The sequence below is a fragment of the Mustelus asterias genome, chromosome 7 (genome assembly GCF_964213995.1).
Source record: "Mustelus asterias chromosome 7, sMusAst1.hap1.1, whole genome shotgun sequence".
NCBI lineage: Eukaryota > Metazoa > Chordata > Chondrichthyes > Carcharhiniformes > Triakidae > Mustelus > Mustelus asterias.
In genome coordinates this window covers 15800523-15819454 of record NC_135807.1, presented here as the reverse complement: position 1 = coordinate 15819454, position 18932 = coordinate 15800523, and the positions used below count along the sequence as shown (strand labels likewise).

General features: G+C 44.7%; 1 protein-coding gene across 2 annotated transcripts in view; it reads right to left on the bottom strand.

Annotated features, from left to right (window-relative positions):
- piezo2b (piezo-type mechanosensitive ion channel component 2b) overlaps positions 1-18385 on the bottom strand; it is an 825142-nt gene extending 806757 nt beyond the window's left edge. For both annotated transcript variants that reach the window (XM_078215732.1, XM_078215730.1), the window contains exon 1: positions 17447-18385. In XM_078215732.1, the coding sequence (XP_078071858.1) occupies positions 17447-17510 (64 nt within the window). In that variant the 5' untranslated portion in view covers positions 17511-18385. The remainder of the gene's footprint in view (positions 1-17446) is intronic.
- Between the last annotated feature and the right edge of the window lie 547 nt (positions 18386-18932).

The window sequence follows — 18932 nt, the reverse complement described above, 5'->3', positions numbered from 1 at the left end:
TGTCAGCACCAAGATTGGTGCATGTGCAGTGGCCCCTATCTGCCAGCCTCCCAATTGATGGCCAGCCCCGCAACCCCCGATTGCTACCCCCCCACTCTCCCCACGGCCCCAAACATGCCTGGGCCAGCCCCGACCACCCCTGCCCCAATTGCTGGCCTCCCTCCTTCTGTCACTCCGATCAAGTGCAGAGTGGCAGCGGGATCCCCCACCAATCGTCCCCCCTCAGAGGCCCCGCCCCCATTGAACCCTGCCCCCTTGGCTAGCAGGGACGAAGATTTTAGTCCCAGGCCCACTAATGCTATTTAAAATATATTTAAGTTACCTTCTGCATACATTATGCAGCTCTGCGAGGTGCTGACAGCGCCAGAAATCTAGTCCTCGAAAATGCATGGAGGCCCAGCGCTGCACTATAAAAGCAGCACAGCGGGATGGGAGAATCACAGTATTCCAGATGTGGTCTCACCAGTACCTTGTACAGTTGCAGAAAGACTTCCCTAGTCTAATACTCTAACCCCCTTGATATAGAGGCCAATACTTCATTAGCCTTTCTGATTAGCTGCTGCACCTGTGTGCCACCTATGTTTCATGCACACATACCCCCAAGTCTCTGTGTTGCAGCTTTCTGCAAATTGTCCCCATTTAAATAATACTTTTATTTAATAAAATAATAATTTTGTTCCTTCCAAAATGAACAACTTCATATTTTCCAACATTATACTCCATTTGCTAACTTTTTGTCAGCTTACTTAACCTATCAATATCTCTTTGTAAATTGTTTGTATCCCTCTCACAACTTGCTGTCTGCAAATTTGGCTGCAGTCCATTTGCTTCCTTCTTCCAAGTCATTAAGATATATCGTAAACAGTTGTGGTCCCAGCACTGATCCCAATGGAACCCCATTGGTTAAAGGTCATCAATCTGAAAAAGAACCCCTTATCCGCACTCACTGGTTTCTGTCCATTAGTCAATTCTCTATCCGTATCAACATACTATCCCCAACACCATGGGCTCTTATCTTATGACTTGACCTCTTGTGAGGTAGCTTATTGAACACCTTTTGGAAGTCCAAATGCAACACATTAACTGGTTCCCCTCAGTACACTCTGCTGATTTTTTCCAGCATTTTCTGTTTTTTAACTTGATAATTGTGTCAACATCCTGGAGAAAGGTGCTGAGAACACTAAATTCCACCCTTGGAATAGGCTGACACTCAAAAGTGTACACTTGTGTGCAGTTCACAATCACGAAATCAACCATTTTAACTACTATGTAAACAGAAAACATATGTATGCTCATAAGTAGTTTGTTTCGCGATTCTAGATATTTTGTTAGAGATGCAGTTCAAAAGCTTACTTATGAAAGGTAAAGGAGTGAAAATTTGGAACTGCACAGGTATATTACCACTACCACTTTAACTATCTCAAGATGATTAGGGAGTCAGGTATTTTCTTTGAGCAATAGTCAAAGCAAAACTAAAAATTCTGATGGTGTGGATAGCCATAAATTTTGACCAACACCACAAAGGCATATCAACCTGCTGCATGTTTAATGCTATAATAAATGCAATACAGTACAAGAAAAGATTATGTTAATTTTAAGTTACTGTTGTTTTTAAGCCAATATAATTCACAAGCATAGTTCGTCTAAGCCAAGACCCAATTGCTGGATGTTCGGTACACAGCTAAAGCTGAAAACTGATACTAACAATTGTACAAAAAGACAAATGATGGATTTCTCAGAATATGTTTAATAAATTTAATAAAATTACTCTGCCCTTTGAATGAGCCATTTGATTTCCTTCTCATTTCCCTTTCTTGCTCTTCTTGAGGGGGAAGACCTACCAGTGGTAAGCCGCGGTGACTGAATCTCCAGCACTGAGTCCGTCCCTGTGGCACAGAAGGGAACAGGGGAGAGCAGGAGAGCAATAGTTATTGGGGACTTGATAGTTAGAGGGACGGATAGGAGATTCTGTGGCAGCGAAAGAGACTCACGGATGGTATGTTGCCTCCCGGGTGCCAGGGTTCGTGATGTCTCGGACCGTGTTTTCAGGATCCTTAAGGGGGAAGGGGAACAGTCACAAGTCATGGTACACATCGGTACCAACGACAAAGAACAAAGAACAATACAGCACAGGAACAGGCCCTTCGGCCCTCCAAGCCCACGCCGCTCCCTGGTCCAAACTAGACCATTCTTTTGTATCCCTCCATTCCCACTCCGTTCATATGGCTGTCTAGATAAGTCTTAAACGTTCCCAGTGTGTCCGCCTCCACCACCTTGCCTGGCAGCGCATTCCAGGCCCCCACCACCCTCTGTGTAAAATATGTCCGTCTGATATCTGTGTTAAACCTCCCCCCCTTCACCTTGAACCTATGACCCCTCGTGAACGTCACCACCGACCTGGGGAAAAGCTTCCCACCGTTCACCCTATCTATGCCTTTCATAATTTTATACACCTCTATTAAGTCTCCCCTCATCCTCCGTCTTTCCAATGAGAACAACCCCAGTTTACCCAATCTCTCCTCATAACTAAGCCCCTCCATACCAGGTAACATCCTGGTAAACCTCCTCTGTACTCTCTCCAAAGCCTCCACGTCCTTCTGGTAGTGTGGCGACCAGAACTGGACGCAGTATTCCAGATGCGGCCGAACCAACATTCTATACATCTGCAACATCAGACCCCAACTTTTATACTCTATGCCCCGTCCTATAAAGGCAAGCATGCCATATGCCTTCTTCACCACCTTCTCCACCTGTGACATCACTTTCAAGGATCTGTGGACTTGCACACCCAGGTCCCTCTGCGTATCTACACCCTTTATGGTTCTGCCATTTATCATATAGCTCCTCCCTACATGGGTAAGAGAAGGGACGGGGATTTAAAACAGGAATTTAGGGAGCTAGGGTGGAAGCTGAGAGCCAAGACAAACCATGTTGTCATCTCTAGTTTGTTGCCGGAGCCACGTGCTAGCGAGTTGAGGAATAGGGAGAGAGTGCAGATAAACACGTGGCTGCAGGGATGGTGTAGGAGGGAGGGTTTCAGTTTCATGGATAATTGGAGCACATTCTGGGGGAGGTGGGACCTATACAATCAGGACCGTTTGCACCTGAACCAGAGGGGTACCAATATTTTGGTAGGGAAATTTTCTACGGCTCTTCGGGGGGGGGGGTGGTTTAAACTAATTTGTCAGGGGGATGGGAAAATGAGCTGTAGTCCAGAAGCCAGTGTTGAGTGTAGTGAGGTACTGAGGAGGGTATCAAGGTCGCAGGAGTGTACCGGCAGACAGGAAGGTGGGTTGAAGTGTGTCTACTTCAATGCAAGGAGCATCCGGAATAAGGTAGGTGAACTTGGAGCGTGGATTGGTACTTGGGACTACGATGTTGTGGCCATTACGGAGACATGGTTAGAACAGGGACAGGATTGGTTGTTGGAAGTTCCGGGGTATAGGTGTTTCAGTAAGAGTAGGGAAGGTGGTAAAAGAGGTGGAGGAGTAACATTGTTAATCAAGGATAGTTTAACGGCTGCTGAAAGGCAGTTCAAGGGGGATCTGCCTACTGAGGTAATATGGGCTGAAGTTAGAAATAGGACAGGAGCGGTCACATTGTTGGGGGTTTTCTATAGACCCCCAAATAGTAATAGAGATATGGAGGAAGAAATTGCAAAGCAGATTATGGATAGGTGTGGAGGTCACAGGGTAGTTGTCATGGGTGACTTTTAACTTTCCAAATATTGATTGGAACCTTTATAGGTCGAATAGTTCGGATGGGGCAGTTTTTGTACAGTGTGTGCAGGAGGGTTTCCTGGCACAATATGTGGATAGGCCGACAAGAGGTGAGGCTACATTGGATTTGGTACTGGGAAATGAACCGGGCCAAGTGTTAGATTTGGTTGTGGAAGAGCACTTTGGAGATAGTGACCACAATTCGGTGTCGTTCATTATTGCAATGGAGAGGGATAGGGCCTTACAGCAGGGCAAGGTTTATAATTGGGGGAGGGGTAATTATGATGCGATTAGGAAGAATTAGGGAGCATAAGATGGGAACAGAAACTGTCAGGGAAAGGCACAAATGAAAAGTGGAGCTTGTTCAAGGAACAAATACTGTGTGTCCTTGATAGGCATGTCCCTGTCAGGCAGGGAGGAAATGGCCGAGTGAGGGAACCATGGTTCACAAAAGAGGTTGAATGTCTTGTCAAGAGGAAAAAGGAAGCATATGTAAGGATGAGAAAACAAGGTTCAGTTGGGTTGCTTGAGGGTTACAAGGTAGCAAGGAATGAGCTAAAAAAAAGGGCTTAGGAGAGCTAGGAGGGGGCATGAGAAGTCCTTGGCGGGTCGGATCAAGGAAAACCCCAAGGCTTTTTACTCTTATGTGAGAAATAAAAGAATGACCAGGGTGAGGTTAGGGCCGATCAAAGATAGTAGTGGGAACTTGTGCATGGAGTCAGAAGAGATAGGAGAAGCGATGAATGAATACTTTTCTTCAGTGTTCACCAAGGAGAGGGACCATGTTTTTGAGGATGAGAGTGGGATACAGGCTGATAGGCTGGAGGAGATAGATGTTCTGAGGGAAGGTGTATTAGCAATTTTGAAAAACCTGAGGGTCGATAAGTCCCCTGGGCCAGATGGGATATATCCTAGGATTCTTTGGGAGGCAAGGGATGAGATTGCAGAGCCTTTGGCTTTGATCTTTGGGTCCTCACTGTCCACGGGGATAGTGCCAGAGGACTGGAGACTGCGAATGTTGTTTCTCTGTTCAAAAAAGGAAATAGGAATGACCCTGGTAATTATAGGCCGGTTAGTCTTACTTCGGTGGTCGGTAAGTTAATGGAAAAGGTCCTGAGGGATAGGATTTATGACCATTTGGAAAGATGCAGCTTAATCCGTGATAGTCAGCATGGATTCGTGAAGGATAAGTCTTGCCTCACAAATTTGATTGAATTCTTTGAGGAGGTAACTAAGTGTGTAAATGAAGGTAGAGCAGTTGATGTCGTATACATGGATTTTAGTAAGGCGTTTGATAAGGTTCCCCATGGTCGGCTCATGAAGAAAGTAAGGAAGTGTGGGATAGAGGGAAATTTGGCCGATTGGATAAATAACTGGCTATCCCATAGAAGACAGAGGGTGGTGGTGGATGGAAAATTTTCAGACTGGAGACCAGTTACCAGCGATGTACCACAGGGATCAGTGCTGAGTCCTCTGCTATTTGTGATTTTTATCAATGACTGGGAGGAGGGGGCTGAAGGGTGGGTCAGTAAATTTGCTGATGACACCAAGATTGGTGGAGTAGTGGATGAGGTGGAGGGCTGTTGTAGGCTGCAAAGAGACATTGATAGGATGCAGAGCTGGGCCGAAAAATGTTAAGTGCGAGGTGATTCATTTTGGTAGGACAAATTTGAATGCGGATTACAGGGTCAATGGCAGGGCTCTGAGGAATGTGGAGGAACAGAGAGATCTTGGGGTTCATATCCACAGATCTCTGAAGGTTGCCATTCAAGTGGAAGGCCTATAGTGTGTTAGCATTTATTAACAGGGGGTTTGAGTTTAAGAGCCATGGAGTTATGCTGCAACTGTACAGGACCTTGGCGAGACCACATTTGGAATATTGTGTGCAGTTCTGGTCACCTCACTATAAGAAGGATGTGGAAGCATTGGAGAGAGTGCAGAGGAGATTTACCGGGATGCTGCCTGGTTTGGAGGGTAGGTCTTATGAGGAAAGGTTGAGGGAGCTGGGGCTTTTCTCTTTGGAGCGGAGGAGGAATAGGGGTGACTTAGGTTTATCAGATAAGGGGATAGATAGAGTGGACGTTCAGAGACTATTTCCTCGGGTGAATGTAGCTGTTACTAGGGGGAATAACTATAAGGTTCGTGGTGGAAGATATAGGAGGGAAGTCCGAGGTAGGTTCTTTACTCAGAGAGTGGTTGGGGTGTGGAATGGACCGCCTGCTGTGATAGTGGAGTCACTTTAGGAACTTTCAAGCGGTTATTGGATAGGCACATGGAGCACACCAGAATAATAGCGAGTGGGATAGCTTGATCTTGGTTTCGGACAAAGCTCGGCACAACATTGAGGGCCGAGGGGCCTGAACTGTGCTGTACTGTTCTATGTTCAATGTTTTGAACCATAAGAAGGTACAAACATATAAAATAAGAGTAGCTATTCAGCCCTCAAGCCTGCTCCACTATTCAATATGATGGCTGATCTGTCTGTCTTTCAAATTCCACATTCCCATCTACCCCATGACCTTTTGAGTTACTTGCCTAATAATCGATTTATTTCTGCCTTAAAAATATTCAATGACCCCGCCTACAGAGGCAGAGTTCCAAAGTTGCTCAACCCTCTCATCTCTGTCCTAAAAGGACAGCCCGTATTTTTCAAACAGTAGCCCTTAGTTGTGGACTGACCCACAAGAGGAAACAGACTTTCCACATCCATCTTGCAGTTCTGCACTGACCCACAAGAGGAAACATCGTTTACACATCCACCTTGCTGAGACCATTCTGGATTTTATATACTTTAATTAAGTCAGCTCTCACTCTTTTAAACTCCTGTGAAAACAAGCCTAGACTGTCCAACCTTTCCTGGTGAGAAAACCCATTCATTCTAGAGATCAATTTAGTGAACCTCCTCCGACATGCTTACATGTTTCTTTCAATAAGGAGACCAAAACTGCACATAGTATTTGAGACTTGGTCTCACCAATGCCCTGTTTAACTGAAGCATAATATAACTTTTATGTCCAATTCCTCTTGTAATAAAAGATCGCATTACATTAGCCTCCTTGATTATGTGCTACATCTGCATACCTGATTAACTCACCTGATGAAGGAGCAGCGCTCAGAAAACTCGTGCTACCAAATAAACCTGTTGGACTTTAACCTGGTGTTGTGAGGCTTCTTACTATGAAATTTAGTGGCACAGAAGAGTTATCATTTGGCAAATTTCTCACCAAGATTTTTACTGTTGCATTGAAGGATATAGATGAGATACTGGTTTTACGGAGTTTTATACTCATTATTCAGCCAAGGGTCTGGAGTTTGGGTATATTGAAGAAATGCTGAAGTAATAATGAGTATTCTAAGTTGTAAAGTCATTTTGATCAACGATATGCACTATATTCCCATCAATGTACTTTTTTTAATTTTCCAATTGCTTATATGTCACTTCCTATATTTAAAGTACTTTGAGACATCTAGTGGTTGTGAAAAGTGCTATGCAAATGCAAGTCTTTGTTCTTTCTCTATTGAATAAGTTTTGTATAAATCTATATAACCAGATTTGACAAGGATTGTTCCTGCAAAAAATATTTGCATTTCATTCAATATTTGTAATATATCTCATACTGCCTCACACAATAGCAAAATAGCACTTTAATAGCATTACTGGGCATAAAGAGTAATTTGGGACTACACTGCAGCACTCAAACCATAGCTTTGTATTTTTCTTTTATTCTAGTGCTGCATTTTTTGCACTATCCTTCTGGAACTAGGTTTTGTCAAACTTTGTTTACAGTTTACAAGTTTAAGTTCATAAAATTCCAAGCTATTACAACCAGCATCTAAGTGAACACGTCTACCTCACAGGCTTCTTCCCATCCACCCCTTCTGCGCAATATATAACCACAGTTCTGTGATTAACATCCATTAACTATCCATAATGTTCAAAGAAATTGCAAGATAAGCTTAAAGAGACCAAATTATGCTTTAATGTAATACACACCTACAATTTTCCTTTAATATTTTAAATCTAAAATTTACAAGAGTGTACAAAACCAGCATAAACACAAGTTCAAAGCTGACACTCCAGGTTAGTACTGAGGGAGTGCTGCACTGTCAGGTGTGCTGTATTTTGGTTAAGCAGAGGTTCCATCTGCTTCTTTGGGTGAATGATTCCATGACACTATTTTGAAGAACAGGGGAGATATTCCTGGTGTCCTGGACAATATTTATCCTTCAGTCATCATCACAGAATTGGTTATCTGGTCATTATCACATTGCTCGTTGTGGAAGCTTGCAATTTGACTGCTATGTTTCCAGTACTAAAACAGTGACTACATTTCAAAAAGTTGAATTGGCTGTAAAGTCTGGTGGTCATGTTATATAAATGCAGATCATTCTTTTTATTTTGTTTCATGAAATTGTATCCTGTTCGCAGTCCTTGGTGTCCATGTACATCAGTCGCTAAAAATAAGTGTGCAGGTACAGCAGGCAGTAAAGACGGAAAATGATATGTTGGCCTTCACAGTGATAGTATTTGAGTATAGGAATAGAGATGTTTTACTGAGGAAGGATCTTCTTACTATAGAGGGAGTACAGCGAAGGTTTATCAGGCTGAATCCTGGGATGGCAGGACTATCATACAAAATCAGACAAAGTCGATTAGAACTATATTCATTGGAGTTTACAAGAGTAAGAGGGGAGTCCAGAACATAATTTAAGGATAAAGGGTAAACCTTTCAGGACTGAGGTGAAGAGAAATTTCTTCACCTAGAGTGGTGAATCTGTGGAATTCACTACTACAGAAAGTAGTTCAGGCCAAAATGTTGTGCGATTTCAAGGAGGAATGAGATATTGTTCTTGGGGCCAAAAGGATCAAAGAATATGGAGAGAAGGCAGGATCAAGGTATTGAATTTGATGATCAACCATGATCATAACGTGGAGCAAGCACAAAGGGCCAAATCACCGACTATATTCTATGCATTGTGTGCTGAATATACCTCAGTTAATTCCATACAGAGAGGGTTTGAGAGAACTGGGACAAGAGTCATCTTTAGATTAATACCTTGATGTGTTCAGAAATTCTATACTGAACTTGATCACAGAAGAAGTAAAAATAATTAATGAAATGGAGTATTTTGCCTCACAAAGAAGCACAATGTTTTCACAAAATCTTTCTGCAACAAGTGTTGTATCTAAAATTTGGATTACATTCCTAATCTGTAACAAATGCTTTAATTCGTGTTTATTTTCCAATTTTACTATTCCTGATTTATTTTTCTTACAAATACAGACACATAGCATAGATTCTGAACTTTTAGAAAAATATTTACTTTATCTACTTGATGTTTGTTCTGAGACAAAATATTCATCTTGACTCACGAAATTTTATCTGAAAGGAATGTTTAAAAGCCTTCAGAATATATTACCACCATTTCAGTACAAAGAAGAATAATAAACAAGAGATGTACACTAAGATTTACTCATTTACAAATGGAACTATTTATGGGGTTTGAATAAAGGTTGAAGGGTACGGATTTCATAACCATGGGAGTTATAAATTCATTCTCTGGATGTTTCCACCATAATCCTGAATGCATTTTGCACAAAAATCTGACCAAACTTTTGCTGAAGTAAATAAAAATTGCAGATTATTCAAGGCCTGATAAGCAAATGCTTTAATGGATTGGTATAATTTAAAATGAATAATTTGTAGAATACGTCATGAAAGTTCACTCTAGAAACCATATTGTTGCAAATGGGCTGCGTAAGAGTTCTTCAATACAGTAACACTGTACTGTGGAATGTTTGTGAATATATTTGTTTTGAATATGCGACAGTACCCTTGTGGCTACCTGGAAGATAATTAACATGAAAAGGTTTTGAGTAATTAATTACAGGATGTTCCTCCAAAACAAACTCAGACTACATTACTTAATGTCACCAGACGCATACAACTTTACTCCAGCATATATTTGTCCTTCATGTGCATGCAACATAACTTCCAAACGATAATGATAATGGGTGACACGGTGGCACAGTGGTTAGCACTGCTGCCACACAGCGCCAGGGAGCTGGGTTTGATTCCCGGATTGGGTCACTGTCTGTGTGGAGTTTGCACATTCTCCCTGTGTCTGTGTGGGTTTCCCCCGGGTGCTCCGGTTTCCTCCCACAGTCCAAAAGATGTGCAGGTTAGATGCATTGGCCATGCTAAATTCTCCCTCAGTGTACCCGAACAGGCGCTGGAACATGGCAACTCGGAGATTTTCACAGTAACTTCATTACAGTGTGAATGTAAACCTACTTGTGACTAATAAATAATTTTTTTTTGGCTGTGTGGACTTTGCACGTTCTCCCTGTGTCTGCGTGGGTTTCCTCCAGGTGCTCCGGTTTCCTCCCACAGTACAAAGATATGCAAGTTAGGTGAATTGGTCATGCTAAATTCTCCGTCAGTGTACCCGAACAGGCGCAGGAATGTGGCGACTAGGGGATTTTCACAGTAACTTCAATGCAGTGTGAATGTAAGCCTTACTTGTGACAGATGTGAGAAGGAAGGTGGAAGGGGTCATGAAAAGAGAGTATAGGGAATTAGGGAGACAGCTGAGGAGGAAAGCAAAGGTAGTAATCTCAGGATTGCTGCCTGTGCCACGGGAGCGTGAGAGCAGGAATGGAGTGAGGTGGAGGATGAATGTGTGGCTGAGGGACTGGTGCAGGGGGCAGGGATTCAGGCTCCTGGACCATTGGGACCTCTTTAGGGGCAGGTGTGACCTGTACACAAAAAACGGGTGGCACTTGAATCCCAGGGGGACCAATATCCTGGCGGGAAGGTTGGCTAAGGCTACTGGGGAGAGTTTAAATTAGAAAGGTTGGGGGGAGGGGATCGAGATGAGGTGACTGGGAGCGAGGAAGTTAGCTCGCAAACAGAGAAGGGTTATAGACAGTGCAAGAGGGAGGATGGACGGGGGATAGAGAAGGGGAGAGCTCAGACCAAAGGATTGAGATGTGTTTACTTTAATGCCAGGAGTATAGCGAATAAAGGGGATGAGCTCAGAGCGTGGATCAATGCCTGGAAGTGTGATGTGGTGGCCATTACGGAGACTTGGATGTCTCAGGGACAGGACTGGATACTACAGGTGCCGGGATTCAGATGTTTCAGGAAGGACAGGGAGGGAGGCAAGAGAGGGGGTGGAGTGGCACTGCTGATCAGGGATAGTGTCACAGCTGTAGAGAAGGCGTATGCTGTGGAGGGATTGTCTACAGAGTCTCTGTGGGTGGAAGTTCAGAGTGGGAAGGGGTCGATCACTTTGCTGGGAGTTTTCTATAGGCCGCCCAATAGTAACAGGGAGGTGGAGGAGCAGATAGGGAAACAGATCCTGGAGAGTTGCAATAATAGTAGAGTTGTTGTGATGGGAAACTTTAATTTCCCAAACATAGATTGGGATATCCCTAGGGTAAGGGGATTGGATGGGGAGGAGTTCGTTAGGTGTGTTCAGGAAGGTTTCCTGACACAGCATGTGGACAAGACTACAAGAGGAGAGGCTGTACTTGATCTGATACTGACCAATGAACCTGGACAGGTGTCAGATCTCTCAGTGGGAGAGCATCTTGGGGATAGCAATCATAACTCTATCTCCTTTATGCTTGCATTGGAAAAAGAGAGGATCAGGCAAGCTAGGAAAGTGTTTATATGGAGTAAGGGGAAATATGAAGACATAAGGCAGCAAATTAGAGGAGTAAATTGGAAGGAGGTATTCTCAGGGAAATGTACTGAAGAGAGGTGGCAGTTTTTCAAGGAATGTCTGTCTAGCGTTCTACAGGACAACGTTCTGAGCAGACAGGGAGGAGTTGGTAGGTTAAAGGAAACGTGGTGCACAAAAGCTGTGCGGGACCTAGTCGAGAAGAAAAGGAAAGCGTACAAAAGGTTCAGAGAGCTTGGCGAAGATAGGGATCTAGATGAGTATACGGCTTGTAGGAAGAGACTAAAGAAGGAAATTAGGAGAGCCAGAAGGGGTCACGAGAAGGCGTTGGCAGGTAGGATTAAGGAAAACCCTAAGGCGTTCTATAAATACGTGAAGAGTAAAAGGATGAGACGTGAAGGAATAGGGCCTATAAAAGGTGAAGGCAGGAAAATCTGTACGGAACCAGTAGAAATGGCAGAGGTGCTTAATGAGTATTTGCCTCGGTTTTCACAGAGGAGAAGGACCTGGGTGGATGTACTGCGGGCTTGCGGTGGACTGAAAAGATTGTGTATGTGGACGTTAACAAAGAGGTTGCGCTGGAATCTTTGAATGGCATCAAGATAGATAAGTCGCCGGGTCCGGATGGGATGTACCCCAGGTTACTGTGGGAGGCGAGGGAAGAGATTGCAGAGCCTCTGGAGATGATCTTTACGTCGTCAATGGAGATGGGAGAGGTGCTGGAGGATTGCGGATGTGGTTCCTACTTTCAAGAAGGGGAATAGGGATAGCCCAGGAAATTACCGACCGGTGAGTCTAACCTCAGTTGTTGGTAAGCTGATGGAGAAGATCCTGAGGGTCAAGATTTGTGAGCATTTAGAGAGGTTTAGTATGCTCAAGAATACTCAGCATGGCTTTGTCAAAGGCAGATTGTGCCTTACGAGCCTGGTGGAGTTCTTCGAAAATGTGACTAAACACATTGACGAAGGGAAAGCGGTAGATGTGGTTTATATGGATTTTAGTAAGGCGTTCGATAAGGTCCCCCATGCAAGGCTTCTGGAAAAAGTGAGAGGGCATGGGATCCAAGGTGCTGCTGCCCTGTGGATCCAGAACTGGCTTGCCCAAAGGAGACAGAGAGTGTGTATAGATGGGTCTTTTTCTAAATGGAGGTTGGTCACCAGTGGTGTGCCCCAGGGATCTGTTCTGGGACCCTTGCTGTTTGTCATTTTCATAAATGACCTGGATGAGGAAGTGGAGGGATGGGTTGGTAAGTTTGCCGATGACACGAAGGTTGGTGGGGTTGTGGATAGTCTGGAGGGATGTCAGAAGTGACAAAGGGACATAGATAGGATGCAAGACTGGGCGGAGAAGTGGCAGATGGACTTCAACCCAGATAAATGCGTCGTGGTCCATTTTGGCAGGTCAAATGGGATGAAGGAGTACAATGTAAAGGGAAAGTCTCTTAGTACTGTAGAGGATCAGAAGGGCTCTAAAATCGGCACCGCAGGTGGAGGAGGTGGTTAAGAAGGCGTATGGTGTGCTGGCCTTTATCAATCGAGGGATTGAGTTTAGGAGTCCGGGGATAATGATGCAGCTATATAAGACCCTCATCAGACCCCACTTGGAGTACTGTGCTCAGTTCTGGTCGTCTCAGTACAGGAAGGATGTGGAAAAGATTGAAAGGGTGCAGAGGAGATTTACAAGGATGTTGCCTGGATTGAGTGGCATGCCTTATGAGGATAGGCTGAGGGAGCTCGGTCTTTTCTCCTTGGAGAGACGTAGGATGAGAGGAGACCTAATAGAGGTATATAAGATGTTGAGAGGCATAGATCGGGTGGACTCTCAGAGGCTTTTTCCCAGGGTGGAAATGGCTTCTACGAGAGGACACAGGTTTAAGGTGCTGGGGGGTAGGTACAGGGGAAATGTTAGGGGGAAGTTTTTCACACAGAGTGTGGTGGGCGAGTGGAATCGGCTACCGTCAGTGATGATGGAGGCAAACTCAATAGGGTATTTTAAGAGACTCCTGGATGAGTACATGGGACTTAATAGGATGGAGGGTTATAGGTAGGTCTAAAAGGTAGGGATATGTTCAGCACAACTTGTGGGGCCGAAGGGCCTGTTTTGTGCTGTAGTTTTTCTATGTTCTTCTATGTTCTAAATAAACGTTAACTTTTTAAAAATTATTTCTAACGTCTGAGATCTACCTCCCTCTTTTAAAACATATTATGAAATGCAACCTTATCAATGCAAAAGTACTGTTCTAACTTCTGACGTAGAGTAACAATTAACTCTGTCTTAATTCCATTGTGGAGTGTGTATACTTCTGCCTAACTACTGCTGTAAAGTCAAAACAATCCCTGAGATCATGGAAGTCTTGATTTATAAGAAAATAGATACAGGTCAAGTGTTTGTATTTGTATAAGTGTTACCATTCTAGCTCTGTCCTTTTGCACCAGACTTCATCTCACTAGGATAGTCTCCATTCATTGTCTAATTCTGTCAGTTGTGTAAAGATTAAGTATAGCACGGTATCTTACCAATTGTATTTGTGGTCGCGAAATAAGTTATTGTGTGCAACAAAAATAAACATTTTCGAAATGAACCCAGCCTGGCATAAAAATCGCTGACCTGCTATCTCATATTGTTGTGCTTTGATTTTCTTTTCACTTCACCCTTGGGATCATTTCATTTTTACACCACAAGTTGCTGGAAATTTGGACTGTTAACGATCCGGCAATGTATCTAGGGTCTCCTGAACATCAGGTCAGAGTAGTCTATTCGCTAGGAAAGTTTTTTAACTCTGCACCTTCTTTCCTTCTATGTCTGTATGGTGCGCAAGAAACAATACTTTTCACGGTATCCCAATACGTGACAATAAAATCAAAGTATTTAAAAAAGGTAAAGATTATGGGTTATACAGGAAGAGAACTGCACGCAAGTGTTCATGCAGTAACTGTAATATTGATCATCAGGAAATTTCCACCAGGAATCCCAAATTGTCAGCCGTCATCTTGAATTTAACACTAACTTTCTAAGCTGCATGCTAACGATTCCCATGTTTCTCTTATTCGTCAGGAACTTCATTCCACGGGTAACTTCACCAAGCCACACTTTTATATTAGTGTGTGAATCACCCCTATTTAAATATATATAAAATTCCATACTTTATGAAATGGGTAAAAGTACCTTTTTTCAAAACATATATTTGATTATTTGTTTCTTGCTCTCTCGGCTGCACTATCGGGAGTCTGGTTCACTCCCAGCCCCCGTCTCTTTGTGTTTTAAAGGGATTCTTCGACTGCCAAATGTCAGGAGGCGCAGAGAGGAAGGCGGTTGACGGTTGGCTCGGCGCGAGCTCATTCGAAATCTTCCCTCAGCCCAGGCGGTCGCCCCGGGGATCAGGGTGCACGCGCCAACTCAGGGTGCGCAGCCCCCTCAGCACGCACCAATTCAGGGTGCAACAGCCCCCTCAGCACGCACCAACTCAGGGTGCGCAGCCCCCCTCCGCACGCGCCAGCCCAGGGTGCGCAGCCCCCCTCAGCACGCGCCAACTCAGGGTGCGCAGCCCCCCTCCGCACGCGCCAGCCCAGGGTGCGCAGCCCCCCTCAGCACGCGCCAACTCAGGGTGCGCAGCCCCCCTCAGCACGCGCCAGCCTAGGGTGCGCAGCCCCCTCAGCACGCACCAACTCAGGGTGCGCAGCCCCCCTCCGCACGCGCCAGCCCAGGGTGCACAGCCCCCCCTCAGCACGCGCCAGCCCAGGGTGCACAGCCCCCCCTCAGTACGCGCCAGCCCAGGGTGCACAGCCCCCCCTCAGCTCGTGCCAGCCCAGGTAGTACAGCCTGGGATCAGACTGCACAGCCTCCTCAGCTCGTGCCAACCCAAGTTGCAGAGCCCCCTCAGCACGCGCCAGCCCAGGATCAGGTTGCACAGCCCCCTCAGCTCATGCCAGCCCAGGTAGCACAGCCCAGGTTGTATAGCCTCCTCAGCTCCCTCCAGCCCAGGTTGCACAGCCTCCTCAGCTCATGCCAGCCCAGGTTGCCACAGCCTCCTCAGCTCATGCCGGCCCAGGTAGCACAGCCCAGATTGTATAGCCTCCTCAGTACGAGGAGGTTGCACAGCCTCCTCAGCTCCCTCCAGCCCAGGTTGCACAGCCTCCTCAGCTCATGCCAGCCCAGGTTGCCACAGCCTCCTCAGCTCATGCCGGCCCAGGTTGCACACAGCCCCCTCAGCTCCCTCCAGCCCTGGTGGCCGCCCTTGGATGAGGCGCGAGCGCGGGAGAAAAGCAGCACGTGCACTCACCGCGCCCAGCACGAGGAGGCCACCGCAGCCTGCAAGCACACACCTGGGCGCGATTGCAAGCTCTGCCACTCTCCCCTTGCCGAATATTAAACACCAGCTGCTCACAGGCACAAAATGTGGTGTTCTTTAATAAGAATTGCAGTGCATCAACGTTTCTCCAGCTGCGAGCGGCGCGTCGCCGTCTCATCTGGAAATCCTTAAGTGTAAAAAGCTAACGGCTCCGCGAAATATGCTGAATGCGTGACTTTGCAGCGAGTTAGCGGGAGAAGGATGTTTATTTAAACTAGCTCGTTGGACGTCTGGATTTCTACCTGCTACATTCTGGACACGTGTGGTAAAAGGGTGGCAGAAGAAAAAGGGCAATAATGAAGCAATCTTACACAAACTGCGTTGAGACTTTTTTTATAAAACCCAGATTTTCCAGACTTCTGTGTCATTTTTGCTAACACTTTTATGTGAAATTGGGAGTTGAGCCAGTTCGTATTTGGCCCAGCGGTAGCGCTTTTCTTTGGTCAGAAAATCGATGGAATGGTTACTAAAAAGTGAACATTGACTTGGTAACATCAAAATGCATGTGACACACAAACGTGAAAACTGCTGGGGTGATAGTTTACCGAACTGAATTTTAAGAAATTGTCAGGTAACGTTGTCACAAACACAAGTCAGATCTGGCAACTCTTTACCGCAAATTTCACAGTTGAACCAAGAACGTTGACCATTAAACCAATACGCTTGGGCGGTGAAGTTTACAGTCACTCGCAATAATGTAGCTTTGGACCGGATTGATGTTAGTCCCCAGGCCAGTGGGGCAAAGGCGAAGGGGGGTGGGCTGGCGATCCGACCCTTCCCTCCATTTGGCAACAAGGAAAACGGATAGGAGGGTCAGGCAACGGATATACTTCACCGGCAACCGACCCGAGCCGATGGTCTATCCTCACGCCCATTACAATGAAACTTTGAAGCAGTTCAGAAACTCATCTGCCTGCAACCCTGCTCTCGTTTTATTTTTCTATCCAGACCTCAACCACACCGACACAGCTTCAGGTCAGAGCCATTTCTCTCTCGACTTGTCATTTAAACTAATCGGTTTCATTCTGCCCCGACAGGTTTCTCCCCAGCTAAAAGTCCATTTCACTCTTCAAACCATCTACATTCCTTGCCCTGGAATAAGCTTCCCAATATTGCTAAACTCTGAACAAAATAATCCGCAATTGTAGTTGTACCCGTTTGGATTTTTGCTTGGTACGATTTTTTTTATTTTTAAAAAGTGGGGAAACGCACGACTTTATCTCAGTCGCGTGTTGACATTTACTGTCGCCTTATGAGAGTGATAGACATGGATAAATACACCTGATCGATTGCAAAACAGCTTCCTGTTGGCGATCATTATTTCTAAAATGCATTCTCAAAGTACTCTTTAAATGAACGAAAAAAATCAATTATATATGTGAGGTTTTGCCCCCCTCATGCTGTAAATTCTGTCATGCACTCATTTTCATGTCTTTTAGGTCATGTATCTGTCTAAAAGCGCAATATTGCAGCACTGTATATTACAGCCAGTGGCTACCATGTGAAAGCAATAATGAACTTGGCCCAGAGAATTTAAAAACAATTTCAAAACCGTATTATCATTGATTTCAGACGATGCGTCGGTTTGTGGAGTTGGCATTCACAGGGAGAAAGAAAATATGCACCAGAAATGCCCCTCGGTCTAAATAAACACTAAGAGTTTATTTTCCTTATCTGAAAGCACTCTTACCGGCAACTAAACAGACGGGAAGGAGCAATCTGAAGATCAGCCCACACACCACTTCTGAAGCCATCGCGAGTAGAGATGGCTCCCTTCTCAAATATGCAGAGGGTGTTCAAATACTTGTTGACCGCACCGAACCGCTTATCATTCAAGAAGTACACAAATCCCAGTCAACTGCAGGTCTGGCCTCGTCGAAATTCAAAGCAACCTTAGCATGGTGCCCTCGTGAACTTATTTCGATCTACCCTCTACAACCGGAAAGTCTCAGAAGATTGCCGGCATCGCCGGAATAGCCCATCAAGTACCAGCTGATCTGATGGGAGTCAAATTATTTTCATGAGATAAAGCCCGGAGGGGGTCTCAACGACGATCCGGCAAGCAAATTCCGCCTTCTTTCGAAGTTGTCCTTTTATTTATTTTTTTTTCAAAGCAGTTTTATGCACCAAATTTTAAAAAAGACAACGATGCGACGGAACGGGCTTGCAAGAAATGATCCAGCGGTGAACTGGTTTTCTATTTTCCAGCAAGCGGGGACTTCACAAACTTCTGCTGTTAAATCCCGTGGCTTGTATGACTCATCGCGAAAGCAGAATCGGAGCCCAACACGTTTCACTGATGGTGCTTCTGGACTGGCTTCTCTTTTTTTTCATCCATGAAGATTAACATCTGCAACGCGAATGCGAGGGGCACTCCACTGCCGACAGTCTCTATTTCATTCGTTGCTTTGCGATCCCCTGACTTTTCTTTCAAAGAAATAATCTTTTCAGAAACACGTATGGTTTTTTTTTCTTTTTTGAAAACCAGATGCGCGTGGGTGCGTTCTGTGACAGGCTGAAATGAATGTGTTTTAAATCCCGCTGATACAAGGGTTGAAATTTCAGCCTTCCTGTGCTGCCCCTCGCTGGTTTCTGGCTTCCAGCTGCTCTGCTAACATCTGACTGAACTACCTTCAATGAAACTTTGTCAAACCAATTCCCACCTCCTCCTTCCGTGATTGACGTGCAAGTCGACCATTCACAAAGGGAGACGATGCGTGTGGAAAGAGAGAGGATAAAGTACTGCTTGGTATATTAGAATAAAAGCCAATCTTTACAACTGAGGATGGAGTGTGGAAACTCTTCTTTCTTTCATTGCACCTAACGGGACAGTGGAGCCACTTGCAAACACAATGAACACAATATTTAAAAAAAAGCGCCGCAATGAATTTTTACGATTTAAAACAGTTGAAAACATTGCTGGAAAGAAAATGCAATGTATTAAACGATGCTACAAATTCTCTATCAAAAAGAGATTGAGACTTTATTCATGGTCGTCCATTTTTTAAAATCCTTACATAGATAAAAACTAATCTTTAACAGAAACTCATCTTGACAGTTACTTTATTTGTGGGTTGGATTTTTTAAAATCACACACCAACTATTTATTTGGTACGTAATATATGATCTATATGACACAATCGCTGGATGAAGAAAGCGATGTATTTAAAGTTGAT